The 20312-nt window shown below is 29.5% G+C and overlaps 1 protein-coding gene across 2 annotated transcripts; it reads right to left on the reverse strand.

The window, feature by feature from the left end:
- Window positions 1–2693: 2693 nt before the first annotated feature.
- LOC121118543 (uncharacterized) lies at window positions 2694–18763 on the reverse strand. Of its 2 annotated transcripts, XM_040713125.2 has the most exons (5): window positions 18587–18763; window positions 15467–15633; window positions 5562–5611; window positions 4235–4365; window positions 2694–4179 (listed from the first exon to the last, which is right to left on the reverse strand). In XM_040713125.2, the coding sequence occupies exons 2-5, from the start codon at window positions 15536–15538 to the stop codon at window positions 3848–3850; spliced, it is 585 nt and encodes a 194-aa protein (XP_040569059.1). In that variant the 5' UTR covers window positions 15539–15633; window positions 18587–18763; the 3' UTR covers window positions 2694–3847. The 2 variants fall into 2 exon arrangements, with proteins under 2 accessions (XP_040569059.1, XP_040569065.1); XM_040713131.2 differs by lacking the exon at window positions 15467–15633 and having other exon boundaries at window positions 3697–4179; window positions 18587–18757.
- Window positions 18764–20312: the final 1549 nt, after the last annotated feature.

The following is a 20312-nucleotide window of genomic DNA, read 5'->3' on the forward strand; positions in this document are numbered from 1 at the left end:
GGGATATGATACGTGTATGGTTCGAAAGATAATATGGCGTTTCTTCGACGACTAATACGCATCCACAGTCAGTTTAAAAAGTTTTGGTTATCCAAGGCTTAAATATTATTATTTTTGTCTTTATCCTACTTTTTTTAGTATTATAATTTTTATTCATTTGTATCCTACCAGATCATTTTACTCATTTTATTGAAGATTTTTATAAAATGTGATAAACTACTACAGAGTATTTTTATTATCTTTTGATTAAACTTGCTAATTAATTGTTGTATTGACTTTTTTTAGGAATTTAATTATAAACTAGAAATTTTATTCATATATGTAACTTCTCCAACCAAATAAAGTCTTAATGTAAAAAAAATTATCATTCATCTCCAAAAAAATCGAAGTCAACAGACGATATCTTTCCTCTAGTACTCCAAAATTAAATTTCCGTCATCTCGACCTCGAATTACATAGCATTTTCTAAAAATTATGAGTCTACTCTAAATGATCTCTCCCAATAATTACAAAAGGTGTAGCGAAAATATTGTAATAATGTTTAAATTCATATATATTTATTTTAGTGTTTATTTTTTAAAACAATGTGTACCAAAGATAAGTGAGAATGCATACTTCAGAGAGAAAAGTTAACACCATAACTTCTGATTAAATCATTAACAAAAAAGAAAAAAAGATCACATACAACAACCGTTTTTTGTTTTCCATTTACGAAAGTAATTTTTTCATTAAACTATTCCACTGTATGATGAACATCATATACACTATCTTTGATCTAAGAAAGGACAATGTTGTACATACCCCGCTATGTAAATTGAATTAACCCTCGAAGGCGTTTTGTATTTCAAATACGGGGAACAGGGGATTATTTATTTTTGTTTGTGATTAATCGGAAGACTAAAGTACTCATCCCATCATATAATTATTTTTTTATCAAACTCTTCTTCTTCTTCTTTCATTCTTGAGGACAGAACACATATAATTAAATTTAAGGATTGAGTGAGTAGCTACGTGTGAGTGTGGTCACGAAAAAAAGGAAAGTAACACTGGGATTTCCTGGGGAGTTATCTTTTATATTATTTCAGCAAAATCTGTCGTATTAATCGACGCCTAATTACTCCGGGCAATGCCAGGTACTACCTCTAGTATAAAATATAGATTGAGTTGAATTGAAGTCCTTGATATATAGAATTTAATATAAAAACGAAAATCCTATATTATACTCTTTTTTAGTTCATGATAGATAGAGTCGGCTACTTTAAGTCAAAGATGAGTCAACTCATACAACAGCTGCAAAAAAACAACAACCAGGATCTTTGCTTATTTCAAACAGCTAGTTGTATCCGTTTGTCTGATACTAGCGTATGGTGGGAAGCTGATATCTGAGATGAGGATCAGTTCAAATCAAGATATGCTGGAATTGAATATTCACATCTGTGAAATAATATATGTAAAACTTAGTGAATATCCAATTCCAGCATATCTTGATTTGAACTGATCCCCATCACAGATATCAGCTTCAAAAAGTATAAGAACAAGAATTGAGTCAAATATTCAATCAATAAACACTTTCAATACGCATGATTTTGTTGTATTTGAATATTTGGAATATGATAAATAAGTAATTCAATTATAAAATCAAGTAATAATATGACAAAAAGTATATATATATATTTATTTTTTTGAATTTTTAAAAGGACATGTCTTTTACGTCGTTACCTTTATTGTATCTCGCAACCTTTTTTCAAAAAAAAAAATTGAAAAAAAGGCCGAAGGTTATTGTTAATTTGCAAATTCTTCCCAAACATGGAAATATTATCCAATAATTGTTGGGAATTGTTCACAGGTTCAGCTAATTTATATTTTTGAAGCAATCAACGTTTAGAACACTCATTTGGAGAAAAGGGGTAAAAAAAATTTAGAGATGAAAATAATATTCACTGTACATATATTTTTATGTTAGCAAGGTAACGCCGTGTTATGTATTAAATGTAAAAAATAATCAAAGTTGACCAAAACGTGTTTACTCAGCTACTACCATGAGGGTCAAAGGGATGAAACCCTATATATAGTTGATCTGGAAATTGAAATAATTTTACCTTTTTTTGATGTATCATCCGATCATATAAAAGAAATTATATTTTTTTTACCTTTTGAGTCACTGAGCCAAGTTTGCAGCTTTTAAGACTAGAAAATAAATTTGAAGTTGTGGTCAAATGCCTTGTTCTTTTTTTTTTGTTGCATATTCTTTCAAACAACTCTGAATTCTAAGCAGAATAAGATTTCAGACTGGCTGTAGAATAAAATTAGTGATGGCCTTAAATATGTTTGATGTATCATCCCAACTTTCTGGCATAAAATAGTAAAAATATGGATCAGTGCCTTCCCCTAAAATAAGAACAAATATCCCCTTTCTTCCGTCAATATTAGAACCATATCACAAAATGAGAAAGCTGAAAAATAAATAGGAGATTGCAGCATTATTTTCCCAACTCTCAAAATATGATCATTAAGCAATAAGCGATATTTCTCGTTAAGTAATAAGCGATATTTCTCGTTAAGTAATAATATTTTGTTTAATCTACCATTGAATGTATTGTGTACATTCATATTTTGTAAATCTAATAACCATTTATGAAAGGCTCAAGGAGCGTTTAGTGTAAGTACGAGTGTATATCCAAGAAAACGATTGCTTGTGTATATTGTTTTTTTTATTGTTCATTAACATAAATATGTATATACAAAGTATTTTTGCATAACGAATCATCCTTTCTGTTAGTACATAATTATGATTTATTATGAATATAATACTCATTTTCTGGAGAAATACGTCAAAGAACAAACAATGAAATTGAATTATTGTTCTAAAAAATCTGCCAAGTATATCTCATCACTATGATTTTCAATATGTTATTAATTATACCTTTATAATAATATGTATATTTGAGTATTCTATTCTTAGGGTGGGTAATATTTATTTGACTGTACTATAGTTTTATTTGCTGGAGTACATAAAGGAACACTTTGTGCAAAATTTCATATCCTTTATGCTTTTTTTAAAGATAAAAAAATGGGCCTTTTCCAGCCTCTTGCTCCATAAAAATAAAGATAGAAGCCAAATATTGTGATCTATTGTTGCATAGATTTTGATCACCTATTAAAAATAAGTGTACACGATGTACAAAATACTAAATGCGCATGTGAAAAAAAATAATTTACAACTGGATCTCAATTTGTTATTTATTTTGATATAGAGTTTAGCTTTCTGACTGAACTGAAGATGATGCATTGAATAAGCCTCCGTTGCCTTGTGATTTTTAATATTCTCTCCAGAAATTTATATATATTTTAGTAAATATTTGAATAGTACTCTGGAAATCAAATTTTCTAAAGCATCCCCATTTTCATATTGCTTGCAATAGTTTGTAATACATATTAATAAAATTCTACAACTAATAATAATACGAAGGATTTTGAAATTTCTACTCGACTGGCAACAATAATAATAGCAAAATAGACATTGGAAGTTTTGTTCAAATCGGATTAAAAAAAGTGTAGATATTCCATGGAATGACCCATATAAGATTTCTTGATATTAATATCTTACTTTTGTATATATCATTTCATGAATACGTATGAATTAACATTTTTAATCTCATTTTCTGAAGCATATTGGAGAAATCGATTGACTTAACCCATGATACAAAAATATTTATTGATGAATAACCATGCATTACATAAATCTAAAAACCAATTTGCAGTGAGATGGACATTTCCCGATATTACAATATTACTCGTATGTAGTTTTAATGCTTTGAATCTAAAAAAAAAAAGAAACCTCTTCACTTCACTGATGTCTTTTTCCAAGGTTCCCTGAACCAAAGTTTTGATAAATGAAAAGTACAAGAATAGCAATGGCTGTTGAGGCAATGAGAACTCCAGTAAAGAGTTTGTCTGGGGTGGATGTTTTATCTTGAAGAATGTATAGACTCTGAGTTTTCTGTAGGATTGAGGCGTTGAGTTCCTCTAAATCCTCATCTACGTATTCATGAGCTCCTGGATGGAGATAAGATGTGATATCCTCCAGAGAAATGTCATCCTCGTAGTCATCTCTTATAGATTTGGAGCAGGGCCAGAAATGAGGGACTAGAGATGAGAGAAAACATGTCGCTCTTGTTCCTAGACATTATTAAGAGAAATTGATGAGGATTATAATATGAAGTCAAGGACTTACTTAGGATGGAATCATCTGAGGAACTATTTATCATCGAATCCTCATCGTCCGTATCCTCTTCTGTTGGACCAATATAGTTATTTTGTACCTTGACGATATCCATTGATTCCACATTACTGAAGCGCACGTTCCTGAAGTTTAGTCAAAGGATATTATAAAATTATTTGAAAAATAAAAAACATTATTCATTATTGTGTGGAATGATGTAATAGGTGGGGGCGTAAATAAAAGCTCTCTCCCGGTGCGTGCATGTATAATAACAATAAAAAATTCAGTTGGCAATCTACATAACCAAGGTAGACATTTTTTGAGCAAGAGGAAAAGGCGAAACCTTTGCTAATACCAACTGTCTTTTATATGATTTGGGAGGGGAGCGGCGGGGAGAAATGACTGACTACTATAAAGACGAGAACCTTTTGCATTGATAATATCATTAGTGTAAAGAAAATATTATAATTATATTTATTTTATTATGCACTTTTAAAACAATTCACACCAAAGATAGGAGAGAATACCTACATATTTCAGAGGGAGAAGTTATCATAACAAAGACCGATCAAATAAGAAGAAAGATAACACGCAGAACCGTTTTTATTTTTCTAATTTGTAGAAGTAGTTTTTTCTTTAAAAGTGTAAAAATGTCACATGTGCATGGAATGTGTATTTATGACTCCATTTTTTTGTTCTACATAGCGGCAGGGCTTTTTTTTACTATTAAAAATAAGAAGAAGAAGTGTTTAGAGCACTCCCTACTTTTTATTTAAATATATTTTCATTTTTTAGTTGGTTGAAGTTGAACAATGATTAGAAATGACATTTTTCTAATGAAAAACCTAGGTTTGCAATTAGAAAAGGAAAGAAAGTTGGTATTCTTTCTTTCCTTTTGTTAATTATTTAATAGGTGGTCGTGGTGTTGACTTCTCCCTCTGAAGTAAGCATTATAGCCTATTTTTGGTTTATGTTGTTTTTAAAATGTATAGTAATATGAATTTAAATATTATTTAAAAAATATTTTAACACTAATACTATTTTAAATGTAGATGTTTCACCTCTTTATAGCAGTAAGTCATTTCCCCCTCCCCTTCTCCCATATCATAAAAGAGGCAGCAGATATTAACAAAAATCTTAATTCAGTAGTACCATAGCCTCGCTCCCGCCTTCTCATCACACTCTTTTTTTCCCTTACAAAAATGTCAATCCTAACGGTGATATGTCAAAAAAAAAAAAAATCAGAAAAACAAAATACTAACTATTTTTTTAAAGAATAAGCAGACTCTCAACTGATATGAATATACTTTTTCAAACCCATAAAGTAAAAGTAACTTACTTGACTCCGGATGGCAGCATCTTGTTGGGTGATTGTATGGAATTTTTTCTCTGTAAATATAAATTAATATATAAATGTAAAAGATCATTATTTATTTTTATAGAATTCATCAATACCCAAGAAAATAACTATATTATTAAATAATAATACGTAATATCTACGTATATAAAATAACATACATACGTAGGGACTTGAATAAATAACATGTAGTATTTGACTTTACAGTTTCCTAAAATATTGTATTTAAATTTTCTTTGTGTAGGTACTTTGTTTTTGTAAAATCTGAATAGGTACTCACAAATACATATACATATAGTAGGTATTATAAAATACAAATTACTTAATGGTAATGAATATTACAGATGTTGTTTTACAACTTCTCTTTCAGAAAAGTAAGTAATTTAATTTAGACGTATCATTTATCTTATCAAACAATGTGCCATTTTTGTTATAAAATAAAAACAATTCCTCACAAGGAAAATTAACTGTGTTTAAAGAAGGGAAAATAAGTGTTTATTTGATTACAAGGCAAGCGTGATAATAACACTATCCAAAAAATCAAACTTTTTTTATATACAACAAAAACATATGCTCAATTTGATAGAATTAGATCCCTTGATTCCAAATATGACCTTACTTTTTCTTTGTTAGCATCGTGGCCTTCAGAAAAAGTCCATATTATTTTTTGGCTATTTTTAAGGTTCAAAGCTATTCTAAGCCCTCCGTGTTATATTTAGCCCTCCGTGTTGAAGATAGGGATAATTTGTAATACTATATTTTAAAGCCAAATGTTCAAAAATTCTAACACCAATTTTAAAATGTCTGTATCATACTTATAACTCCAGTTATCTTTCTTTAAAATTGAAAATATGGACTTTTTAATCAAAGGCTCATAGTTTCAAGGCAAATAAATTAAAAAAGGTTAAAAGTATCTCATTGGATAGATAAAAGTATGAACTTAAATCTAAAAAAGAGCCTTCCCAAATACGCTCTATATCTTTGTCAATTTGAGATAAGGCCACGACACTATTTCAAGGATAAAACTCATTTTTGAATTGATCTCATAATAAAAGTCCATAAATATTAGAAGAGATAGAAAAAAAGAGAGGGACGAAGAAAAAATATAAAAATAAAGAGAAAAAGATAGAAAAAAGCGAAAAATAGATTATACAATTTGTTATAAAATTAACCCTCTTGTCTCAAACTGTACAAATAAATTATTCTAAGCTCCATGGACACAAGATTACTTGTTACATAACCGTAGTGAATGAGGGATGCCAAAAAACGGACATTCAAGGGAGTCCTCCGAACAAACCCTTTCTTTTTCTAATTTTCTCTCTCTCTCAAAAAACCAAAAAATAATAAATTCTAAAAACTTTATCTTAATGCTTTTAGAGATTTAAAAAATAATCGGTTACATATTTTTCAATTTGGTCTAAAATTGAATTAAATTTATATTTGTGAGTCAAATCTTTCTTTAATAAAATGGAGATAGGGCTTTTATTCTTAAAAAATTTGGTTGTTCATGTATCCTCCAAAATGGCTAATTATGAGAAAGGTGACGTGCTACATGAATACGTTCTATGGCTAGAAATCTGAAAAAGAGTCCAAATTAGCCAAAGCTAAAAAACCAAGAGTTATCTTGACAAGATTTCCTTGTCTACACGAAATACCCCTCCTCAACATGATGTTGCTCTTGAGATACCACCGATAATTTTTATGTGAATTTATGTTAACTGCGTAGTTAGTTTAAGAGTAATATTCATGACATCCTCAACGCCTCTAGGGGACAAAAAATATGGACGTAGACAACTGAATTTGGAAGAAATCAATCAAGTGGTCATCGTTTATTAAAACTACACATTGGAAAAAAAAAATAATAATTAAAAACCTAAAAGGTACTACAGAGTGTTTAGACAATGAGTAATATGTAATTTTTTTATATAATCTAAAATATAAATGAATTTCTTAAAATATCGATAGCGGGTAAATAAACAATACAGAAAACGTCTGCTTCTTGAGACACATTTTTTATATACAAATAAAAACAAAATAAAAATATTCAGTTGATAACTGGTATAGAAGGAAAGAAAAGTGCCCGAGAAAGAGAGGTTGAGTCTTTGTTTGTATTTACAAGGAATACTCTAGGTATGTAGGAATGAACATTCTTTTTTCCCTACCTTATTTTTGACCAACTAAGTGTTACTTTTTATGTTGTTGTATTAGTAGAATAATTGCACGTGCCCTCTCTACCTCCAGAATTTCAATTTGAGTATTACTAATGGCTGAAAATGATAAAAACAGTTCTTAAGGTTGATTGTGAGAAAGGTCTAACGATTACAATTAGAATCCAATCCAATAGATGTGTTGAGAACTCTCCGGAATGTAGGGTTTGATTTTTCCTTATATTGGTTAAAATATCGAATAATTACGAACACTCTCCCTTTTGGTAGTACTCAGGCAAGCTAATCAAAGAAAGGATTTGTTTCTTCTGTTGGAACAATATAAAGACGTCCAACCATTTTTTATGTAAATGTAAAACAATGAATAACATATGGGACACCTTAACCCAGGGATTTTTTTAAAAATTCAACTTGATTTTAATACCAAAATATTTATGTTTTATTTGTATTGGTCTTGGGTCGGAAAAAATAAATTGTTATTGTAAGCAAAATTCAGGATATTTTATAAGAATGAAGAAGTACGAGAATCCCCCTCCCCGATTGAAGTTTATATTCAATAAATATTATAATTATGTTGAAATATATGTAGTTGTACTGTTGTACAAAAACAACAACAACTTAGTTTTACATTTATTTTTTTTCTTTTAGATGTTTTTGCTAATACATTCTTATTATTAGTTAGAATAACCTTTCGGGTTGCTTATAAACTGTGCAATTATTCTACTAATGTTTAATCAATACACGAAATTCTTTTTACTCCATTTTTTTGAAAATCATTCTACTTCCTCGATTAAAACGAATGCCAAAATGAAAGAAATAGACTGAATTGGCTAAAAGTTGATGTGTGTTCTTCCAAAAAATGCTACAAACTCAACATAACCTCGATACGCATCAGTAGTGCCATCTCTTGGACTTTTCAAACGATCCTCGCATTTGAATATTTGGGTACATTCTGCCCAATTTTTACCTGTTCTCATTGTAGTTCCGCTCTATTTTTTTTTATCATATGACTTAAATTGGATTCATTTACATATTTATTTTAAAAATATATACATTTTATCTCCCCCTTTTTGTTTCGAGTTTTTTAGAGCTTAAAACTAAGTCATATTTTCGTTTCATTTCTTCCTTGAACCTTCGATTTCTAGAGTAAAGGAATGGAAGGTCGTCCTTTGCTTAGACATAATTATTAAGAAAACTTTTAGAGATGCCCCCAATGTAATTTATTAATGCTGACATATATCACTTGTTACATAAGCATTGCTATTAACTTTAGTGTGTTGTCATTTAGCAATTATTTTCCCAACAACTTTACATTTAAATTTATATCCCCTTTTAGTACATTTATCTTGACTTTTACATTGGGATTATTATTAAGCTTAGTTTTTATCACCGTAATCAAGAAAATTAATGTTTTTATGGCCTCTGTATATGGTATAGAGTCTTCGTTAACAACTTTACCGTACTCTACAGAACCAATATTCAAGTTAATTTTAGAGGTAGTTTGGTTGTCTTTCTTCATAATGTTGATCACCTATAGTATCAGAGTTGATTCTTACAACATCGAGAATCCAATTTTAAATAATAATTCTTCTTCCTATTGCACTGAGATTAAAAATATTCCACCATATTGCAAAAATGACATTTTTTACATTTAGCTTAACATTATTTTTAACTATGGGACCCCCTCCCCTAAATTTACTTTGAACATAATCTTTCCAGCCTTCATTCGGAGAGTCTTGAACACCAGCTTTTTTTCAGACGGTCTTCCTTTGTACTAGCAGATTCCCATGGTGGGCAGATGTGTTTTATGTCCTTGATACTTGGATTAGTTATTTAACTATCAAACCAGATATCAATCGCACTCCCAATTGGTAATCAGAAGAAAATTTGTCTAATTCTGCCTCTGTACAATAAGCTTTCGCTCTGTTAGAAAATTTTATTTTGAATACACTTATAAAGACCAATCCCATATTTCAAAAGCTGATATGTATGTATGTTCTCCAAGAGTCCTCAAAGTGGCTTTCACACAAGTATTGTCGTCCATAACAAGAAATTGCTCTAAATTATTTTTACTCGTTTCTCATAGACAAACATCCAGATTGGCCTCTTTTTTTGTCTAATGACAACTTATCCATTTCATTTGTTGAATAGAGACGTTACAAATACTTTCCCCAAGTTCTGAAACTAATTATCATGTGAAGCATATTATACTCTACTATTATTTGAATGCATGAATAGTTCATGTGAACTCCCACGCGATCATTTTCTTAGTGTGCACATTTTTTATGCAATATTAAAAAAATACAAGCAAGGGGCCTATATTGAGGTAAATTTTATCTTCAACATAAGAATCCAGAAGATATTTTCATTGATATAAATTTTAGGCAACACTCTACTCAAGAGTACTAAACCTCCACCTAGATTTCTTTAAATTTGTTTTTATTCCTTCCACTCGCGGCTGCTCACAGCTGATTTAATAAAACGTTATGTCAGCTAAACTACTCTCCTCCCAAACAACCATTTTTCAAGGTCTCGGAGTGAGTACGTACATTTTCGATTTCTTTTGTTTTTACATATATTTTGCAGCACTGTTCATCTTAGACTCACGTAAGTGTGAGAAAGGTTATTTTTGTAGATAAAAATTACAGTTTTATTCTCATTGTGTTCTACAAAAGTTCCATTCCTGGTTGTTGTTTTCTGATTCAGAGTGTGTGAATGAGTAAACATAATGTGCGTACGGCTTTTTCATTTCTTCATTTCTCAACAGTTTTATGTCCTCTTTCCTGAGAGTCTCTTAGTAAAAACTTATCAAATGTATATGTGCATTCCAATCAAGGAGGGAGTAAATAAATGGGTTTGTATGGCAAATATGTACTGGATCTTATAATTAATAGAGTCTTTTTGTATACATAAAGAATTCCTTTTGAATTATATGTACAATTGCTTATATATTATTTATTACGTAAAAAACATCACAAAATATTCATTTTTCCTTTTGTAAAATATATGGTTCCATACAGAGAGTGCCAAAAAATTAATAACAATTTCTCGTAAAATAATATCAATGTTCCTCCATGTGTATGCATACATATATATTTTAGACTAGGATTCAAGGTCACCCTTGTTTGGCTTTTATCATTTCCTAAAAATTTGAAAAAATGCTAATCAAGATTATATCAAGGTAGATCCTTTGAGGTGAAGGCACATATGTGAGCTTGACATCATTCCTTATCTCAAATATTAATAACTGATCCTAATTTGTAGATGTTGGGATATACTTGAGCGCTAATCCCTTAAATTTAAATAAGGTCAAGGCTATCTATTTTTTTGCTTAAAGACCAGAAAATAATAGTATTATACAAAATCTTTTTTAGTTTTATAACCATGCTGCAAAAACATAAGTAGACCGTTTTGTATTCGTTTGAATCTTTTTTAATGCTCAATTACTTTCCCTAATGTGAAACTTTCCTGGACAGTTTTGAACACTCCAACAAAAAAATCATATACTGACTATATAAAAAAATACTTCAAAATAATTTAGATGTATATTAGAGTATGTGCATTGAAACCAACTTAATCAAATTTAAAATCTTCATGGACAGTTAGCCGTGTTAACATACATAGTCCAACATACTTTTCTACTTTAAATCTAATGACAAAAGAGACTCATAAGTTATAAGATAATTGGAGGTAAGGCTTGAAGTGTCTAGAATCACAGTAAAAGTTCAGCCTTATAAATGGATTTAGTGCCATGGATATAAGTTATTTGTTGTTTTGTACAATAATGACACACAAGGACTCCAATCAATGAATGAGTGTTCTTAGAATAGGAGTCAAAATGGAGTAGACTTTGAAGGAAACAGGATTTAAGAGTTTCAATGAAGGATAAAAGCTCTCTTTCTTAACTACTGGATATTTCATTTCTCTTTCTTAAATTTGTCAGTTCTTATAGAAGCATACAATATATAAAGCGACTGATGTGTCTTTGAACCAATGGATGATGAAGTAACAAAATTTTGATGTTAAATGACGTCTGAACAATGAATGAATGATACTTCTATTTAAGGAGATAAGATCCAAAAAGTGAGGCACGATAACTTCTTCTAATGAAATGATATCCCGGAACACCAAAGTATACAATTAATTATTGAAATGTTTCTCAAAAATCCATTACTCTTCACAAAAATTTAAATTATTTTGAAAATAATTTCAAAAACCCATGGCTAGGGATTACGACGGGAATTTTAAACACGGTGCATTTTTACGAAGACTGGTGATTCTGTGTTTTTTAGCATTCTGATTCAGAATTTGTATTTAAAAAAAAATGAAATTCGGTGGTGATAGTACTGTTTTGCACCATTCACTTTCCAGGAAAAGCTCAACTTTTTTTCCAGGCTGAGCTCGGTGCTAAACACGGAAATCTTTTTTATTTTTGCAGAAAAAAGTTTCCCAATGGCAACTTTCCATGCAGATTTCAGATTTATATTCCAAACTCAAGAAAAAACAAGAACACAAATTTTTACAATTTTTTTTTGCTAAGTTTGTACAGTTTAAGAACGCACCTCCTCAAAAACCTTGCCTTCGTTATTCGGCAAACAGAACAGTTTCTAGACACATCTAGACTTTCAATTTTTTGGACAAAATTCAAATTTTATACAAAAAAAGGCAAAAAAAAAATGCTGGAGAGACATGGGGCTCATGCTCAAATATTCAAATAACTCCAATAGCATCTCCTAAAACAAGCTAAGAATTTAAAATTTCATAGTTTTTATTCGATTTTCTGAATCTGCGCCCCAAAAAAATATCTCTAATGAATTTTATCAGTTTTATGCTTCTTGTTCTAGAAGCCGAAAAAGCTCAGAAATGCACGCGTGCTCCCGAGAGAATCCCTACCAATGGTTATTCTCAAAAAGTTGAATTTTGTATGAAAAGTTCAAAAATTCACAGCTATTAACAAAAATTCAATTTTTTGGAGAAAGATTTATAAATTCCACAGCTTTTAACAAAAATTAGATTTTTTGGTGAAAAATTTTCAAAATCTACAGCTAATCACGTAAAATAAATTTTTTGGAAACAAAACAAAATTCAAAAACATCCAGCTGCTCTAAAAAAAATTGAAAAATTTAATTTAATTTGAAATATTAAATTTTCTACTAAAAAGTAAAAACTCTTTAATTTTGGGGAGGTGGCAATTTTTTTTCAAAAAAAAAAAAAAAATTAAATACCACTAATAATTATTAATAAATGAGAATCGGAATCGCAAATTATATATTATTTTCCCGATGCCGATTTTAGAAAAAAAACCCGATTCCGATAAATCGCCCTATCTCTACTAATAACACCTTAACCAATTTTAAGGTTACTCTTCATTATCTGGTAGCTCACACACTTTATACTTGGATGTTCCTTCCTCGAAAATTAAGGAATTATCAGCTATGGTAATAAAAAACCTTGTTCGGGTTGCAACTATAAAAAAGTATTGTGCTTGTTTAATTTCATATTTTTTGAAGCTATAGCTATAAATCACAACTATTGTCAGTTAGTAAAAAGCCCAAAATCAACATGGCCATCCTGACAATTTGAAGAATGTCTGAAAGGAGATCCGCTTTGGTGTCATGACGTGTTATTAGCAGCTGTTATGAGATGAAGTAAATAAACATAAATCCCACTCCATCTCTAGTACATAATAGTGATAGGACTATTAACGAGATTTACGATTCTATTTACGAGAATCGGGTGTTCTCTAGAATCATAATCGGCATCGGGAAAATAATGCTCAATTCGTAATTCCCATTCTTATTTGCTGGTATTTAACTATGTATTACTTTCTAAGTTGTCGAAGAAATATATCCCTCCCTCCTTCAAATTAAAGATAATTTTTGTTTTAAAAAGCAAATGTTAAATTTTAAAAACGAAGCCCCCTCCCCCCCTCGAAAAAAAAAAAAAATATATATATAGATATTTTCCTGTGGACGCCCTTAATAGTAAAGTGGTATTTTTTAACTATTAAATTATTATTTCAAATATTAAAGAATCAGAAATGTTTACAATAATCGCATCGAAATCCAGATTTTTTTGGAATCGTCTTTTCACTAGAAAATAAATTACTCTAATATGGATTATCACCTGTACTCAGAGTCCAACAAGGGCACATTAAAAATGTTAAGGATTTATAACTCTACTTATATACATTTAAAAATATCTTCCTTCGTAATGGAAGTTTATAATTAAAAAACTTTCATTCGGTATTTGATGTGTTGTGTTTTTATTCAGAACTACATACCCAAAAAAGAGGAACTAAATAATCTTTATTTAATATCTATCTGAGAGCCTCAGTCGTATAATGTCAGTCGTTTATTATTATTAGGAATTTATATTAGCAATCAACTTTCCTAGATATATTAAATACGATCATATATTGGATTTGATGTTGAAAGATAAATATGTACTTGCTTGAATAAACATTCAATGGTTTTTTTTTCTTCGGGGGGAAGGGGGGGGGGAATCGTTGTAGTATCCATTTCATAGATTAGTTCCTGAATGGCTCTCACAAATAATCAAAAAATGTAAGAATCAATAATAAGACGTAAAAGGAATCATAACTGAAAATAGGACTGGTTTAGGATAGGTTTGATATTACCTGAATCTAGGCAATGGAATCAATTTATTTTATCTAACGAAAAAGAATAAAGTCTGAGGCCTATTGATATATAATATTTAGAGGTTGCACCGGGCCCCTCAAGTTGTAAATTTCACAATCTGATATGAAAAAAGTAGCCCAATCACACCAACTTCTATTAATCTCTCAAGTCTTCCCAGACTATCATTGAAATATTATTTATCCACAATTTTTAAAATGAATTACCTATGTTTATATCATTTATAATAGTAAAATTTTAAATAGTATTTTAATCGTTATTGTATTATTTAGTAATATAATAAGAAAAGCCTAGCTATACATTTGTATGTGGTGTACTAAATTTATTCATAGAAATAATAAGATGCCCAAAATATACATATAGACGACGAGGAATCAACAAGAAATGGTATTCCTGTTCTTTTGGAAACAGAGAGCATAAGCATAAAAAAACTTAGTACTTTGTTTATTTTTCTAAAAGAATAAACTATGAAATAGCCACGACGTATTATTACTGCATATTTATAGTAATTAGTAGTTTGGAAGGTCATACTTTAATATAATGTAAAACAAGTAATAATTATACTGAATGATTCATGATCTAAAACATGCAATTTTTTTCTTCTTATTATTAAAAAGTTAGGATAATTCAATTTTAACTTTTGCTAACGCGGTCCCTCATTTCAAGATAGAAAAAAAAGTATGGCGTGTGGACAAACTTGTACAATGTCCCTGTTGATATGTACCTAAGTAACGAAAAATCTTTTATCAATCTTAAGGATACAAAATAATTATGGGCACTTGATTTTTGAGAATTTGTAAGTTTATGAACTACATCAGACTACATTTATCCAATTTATCTATTCAATGCCTCATCAACATATATTTTCACTAACTAGAGTTTCTCAAAATGCTATTCGTAGTAACTATTTTTTTTATTCAAATGTTGAATTTAAAAAATGTGCAATAAATTCGGCTTCGAAAGTGAAAATGTCATTATTAAATAAATTATATATAGTTGCTTTCATCTTTGTCATCAAAGTATGTACATAGGTATGTTGTAAACTTTTATTTGAAGAACTTACTTCATTCGATTCAATGCTGTTGGTTTCATCAACATGTTGAACTGTTGTGGTATTGTCCTCTAAATGCAACATTCTCCATTACGCAGGCCTCATTCTGAGCACTCTTACTTGATGTTGTTTTTGCTCTTATCACTTTTCTTTCAAGTCTCAAAATTAATTTTGAAGGACTGTTTTTTTAAAGGGAAGAAAAAAAGAAAAAGATGTGGTATATTACTTAATAGGTTGTGCAAGAATGATTTCCTAAATTCTAAAATTAACATTATAAATAATGAGAGCAATTAATGTCATCTGGTGTTACTGGTTTTTAAGTCATTATTTTTTTAATTAAAAGGGGATGCACGAAAATGAGAAATAGACAAAAAGTAAAACCATTTAATTAAATTAACCTGTCATTCAATATTATAAAAAAATAAGCATAAGTTACATAAACATATTAATTTGAATATATCAATGCCAATGATTTGATGTTTCTGTTATGTATAGCTAGAGCCATTTTAGTCAAATTAGTGATGCATAGGATATCTAAAAATACGGATATTAATAAATAGACATTTTCATATGTGAGTATATTTAAAAAATGCAGATGATCAAGTTTTGCAAATAAAATTGATACATCACCAATGATGTGGTTTATGCAGGGGTCAGGACCAAAAATATTATGATCAGCTGCAGTTACAAACTCCAATTAGCATCTGAAATCACAGGTTATGTGATACGTGCTACAAGATAAAAATGATATATTTTTAATGATTATTAGTTTAGCATTCATTAATATATATATTTTTTTGTGGAAAAGCTAGAAATACGAATTTTTTCATTGTTTTTCTGAGCGAAAGCTACAAAAATACAAATATGCACATAAGAAACAACAGAGTGATGAGTGTTGAGACGAAAGTTTGCAAAAATGAATGAACCAATCATTGCAAAATATATATTGTCATAAAGTATGCATGTTATTGTTATGGAAAAGCCTTACTGCGGTGGTAAAATCATTTTTGATCCTTCATTCGAAATTTTTAATTCAAAAACGCGGAATCATTATTTTATAGAAGTAAAAATAATAATACTTTCTTTCCTACCACAGTTCAGTTTTAGGTTTTCCGTTTAGCTTTTTCTCGTGCAATGATACCAAAAATGACGTCACTATATATTTTTGGGTTATTTGGTAAATTGCCGGAGGCAAAAAATGGACCGAGTCTGAATATTGTCACCTAAAAACCTAATTTATAGTTAACTAAAAGGATACGTCATTACTTATAACTAAACCTATTAAACCCATTGTCTAAAATCAACAAAGACAACTTAGTTTTTTGAAAATGTATTAGCTTAATTTACTTTTGTCATGAAAATGTTTAATTTACAATATGATGCTTTTAATTTCATTACTTTTTGCCCTTTTGAAAAGCGTTTGATTGAAAGTAAAGGAGGATGGTTAAAATTAATATTTATCTTTAACCTTTGACAAAAACAAGCCCATATTTATTTTCACTGATAAATTTATAGAGGAGATATATTTGGCTTTTCGAACGGATTTCCATGTTAAACCAAGCAGTTTAAAATTGAATGATTGATACATATTCTTCATAATAAACTATGGGGAAATAAATTTTAACTGAAGAGGGCTTTGAAAAATAAATAAATAATGTGATTCAAAAAACATGTTCTTTTTTTCTTTCTGTGCATTTTTTCAAAGTCCATATTTGGATGAAAGTTAATGTGTTCTGCCTCAAGCAATTTTCTTTCGGTCAAATTTCCCCCAGGGGCATTTTTCCTAACAACCTATGCAACTTTTTCTTTCCTTTGCAAAATTCACCAAGTCAATTCAGTTAAAAAGGGTGAATTCAAGGAGAGTGCGTAGTTAATTAGGAATTAATATACAATGCTCTTAACAGACAAAAAAAGTGTTGCTCCGACCACTACCCAGTAAAAATATTACTCACGTGTTCTTTGTTTTGCTACTTTGTTTTAAACCTGTAACTTGTTGTTACTATGAAACGTCTGCCACCACAAAAAAAAAAAAAAAAAAAAAAAAAAAAAAAAAAAAAATGCTAAAACTACCAAAAAGAAGAAGTTGTGTTTTAATAAAAGCTATTTGTATTTATCTAGAATAAATTTGTTTAGTATAACTTAAGCTTCTCTAAATAAATAAAAAATGATGTCACCCATTTAATTACGTATTTGTGAAACCTTAGCATTCGAATATCTCCTTAATATGTATACTGAACGTTAATGAACATAAATTACTTCATGGTCACATTAAAAAACTTGTAGAGAAAGAGAAACATCTTGTCTTGGCATTCCTACTTCTTTATTAAGAAAATGAAATACATATTATATTTTAAAAAATATAAATAGCTACATCAAACAACGCAAAAGAATAAAAACTGTGGGATTTATTTAAGACTTTGTAAATCAGTAAGCCTTTGACATTAGTAAAGCTCTTTGATCCCTTCAGATTACATCTCTAAAGGTATAGATATTTCCATAAATAGATAAGATCTTTTTATCAAATATAATTAAATACATCACGTCATTATTCAACATTGAAAAAAACAAACATCGAAAAATAAACTTTTTTTCGAATTTAAAACATAAATCGAAGTTATATATATATTCTTAAACTTTAAATTCAACACATTTATTCCTAGGTATTATTGACATTCAAATGAAAATCTGTAATATAGATATGTATGAAATTTTTATAAATCTCCCGAGCAAAAAATATATAGATACAACCCAAAAAAAAAACCCTAAAAGAGGGGAGACTCTACCAATTATCCTACAAGTACAAATGTATTTACGATGTATTTTATCGTATCAATAAGCAAAAACAAGAAACTCAAGGTAATAAATAAGTTGTTTTTTATTTATAAGAGAGGTTGTCAGGGAGAACTTTTATTGTGATTTGTACATAAAATATTTGATCATAAACATTTTTAGCAATAATAATGATAGAAAAACGATTGGGGAGGGTTGGAAAGTTGGTTTAAGACCCTTTGTCGTTTTAGTATCAATTAAACATATGAATACGGCTTTTCTGAATACAATGACTGTCAGATTACGGTAGGAACTTCACACTACTTTTTAAATAGATATATCTAAAGAATAATAATTTCTTACCTCTGCAGAATCAAGTACACATACTGCACCAGTTTTAATTACTTTGTAGCCTTGGTATTACTTGTTTGTTTGTTAGAGTAAGGGTCTACTAGGAAAGTTATATCATTGAATTGCTAACTGGATGTAACCAAAGTTACTATTTTAAGACTCTTCTTGACTCTCTTTTCAACTGATTGTAAAAGTAGGGAGCATATATGTATTTTGATACGAAACAAACGTTCCTTTTTCCACTTTCTCTCTCTCTCCACGACTTGCACGTTGGTTTATTCTATTTATTTTTTATTTATTTTGTGCAATGAAACTTGTCTGTATAGATATCATCTTCTCCCTACTAATGGAATCTCTTCCTATCACGAGTCAGTAGTCACTCAAAAATACTTTAATAAAGCAAATATAAACAAATTCATTGTTAAATACGAAATGGAATGCATTTGCTATATTGTTAAATGAAGAAATAGTTATGCACATTAGTATAATGTGTGTCTACTGTCCTCAAGTAATGTTTAATATTCAAGTAACGGACTTTCATTTTCTTTTGATGGGAATCTATTAATTTTTGACCAACATTTTCTAATATATGCAGTAAATACAAGTATGAAACATTCCCTATTATATAAACATATAAAGGCCACAAATAGGGTCTTGCGTTATAAGTTTTTGGGATTTGCATACTTAAAAATAATTGCAAAATCTCGTTGACTAGGATTTATTGAAAATATCATTTTGAAAGTCTAAATAATTAGGACTCTAATGAGAAACTTGGCATATGAGAAGTTCATTGGACCACGATTGCAGCTTAGCATGTTTTTCTTTATTTCTCCTCATGAAGGAATGGAATAAAAAATGACGTTGCCTCTTTTTTCCTTTTTTTTAACCAGTCACTCCATTATTTCTATTCCCCTCTTGTAAAAAAAAATCTATATGATTATTCATGAATTACTTTACTATATATATGATCACTACCTACGATACCCCTAAAGCTCACCTTTTTTATTTAGTTATTGAAGGGTTATTGTTTATTACTGTTGTGATGCTTTGGACTTCTAATAATGGCATTAATTACATTATGTTTTTGAACAGCAGCAAGCCTTCAAGAGTCCTTGTTTATTGCACAAATCACGAGGCGGATAGGTATATACTACATTGTTGTCATACGGGGTTCAAGATGTCAAATTGTGCTCCGAAACAGTATATGTATTTTCTTAAGTATATTGGAGGACATCCCCGTCCTTGTGGAAGAACTTTTATGAGAGGAAAATGAGAAACACCAAACTATTATCACTATAAACACAATCTTACTGATCATGTCATATAGAATTTGATATTGTTTCTCAAAGAAAATAACATATATCATAATAGAAGAATATCAAGGATGATTTGGATCCAGAAATGCTAGCTTCAATTTTTCTGCTATTAAAAAAAATCATGCATTTCTTGCGCCAATCCATTTACTATATGAAAATAACTTAAATACTTATTGTTTCTATATTTTGACTTCAAAAAAGCAAGAAAATTTAAGACTGAAGCACATGAATTCATAATAAGAAGGTGAATAACATCTTAAATAGGAACTTTGCTTTAAAGAAAAACAAGAATCCAATCAATAATTATGAATGAGGGACCTCAGCTGAGAATTAGCTTCCAATACTTTTGGGAATTAATGGATTTGAAGTTTGGAGATGCACACTAATAGTCCTTGAACTTCATCGACTGGGATCGCTCCTGC

Source organism: Lepeophtheirus salmonis, unplaced genomic scaffold, assembly GCF_016086655.4.
Source record: "Lepeophtheirus salmonis unplaced genomic scaffold, UVic_Lsal_1.4 unplaced_contig_12729_pilon, whole genome shotgun sequence".
NCBI lineage: Eukaryota > Metazoa > Arthropoda > Copepoda > Siphonostomatoida > Caligidae > Lepeophtheirus > Lepeophtheirus salmonis.

Excerpts from the sequence above, each read along its gene's own strand:
- LOC121118543 (XM_040713125.2), bottom strand. The coding sequence starts at position 15,538 with ATGTTGCATTTAGAGGACAATACCACAACAGTTCAACATGTTGATGAA. Across the intron at positions 4,366-5,561 it reads ATGCTGCCATCCGGAGTCAA|GAACGTGCGCTTCAGTAATG; the intron begins GTAAGTTACTTT and ends ACTAAACTTCAG. Across the intron at positions 4,180-4,234 it reads CTCAGATGATTCCATCCTAA|GAACAAGAGCGACATGTTTT; the intron begins GTAAGTCCTTGA and ends AATAATGTCTAG.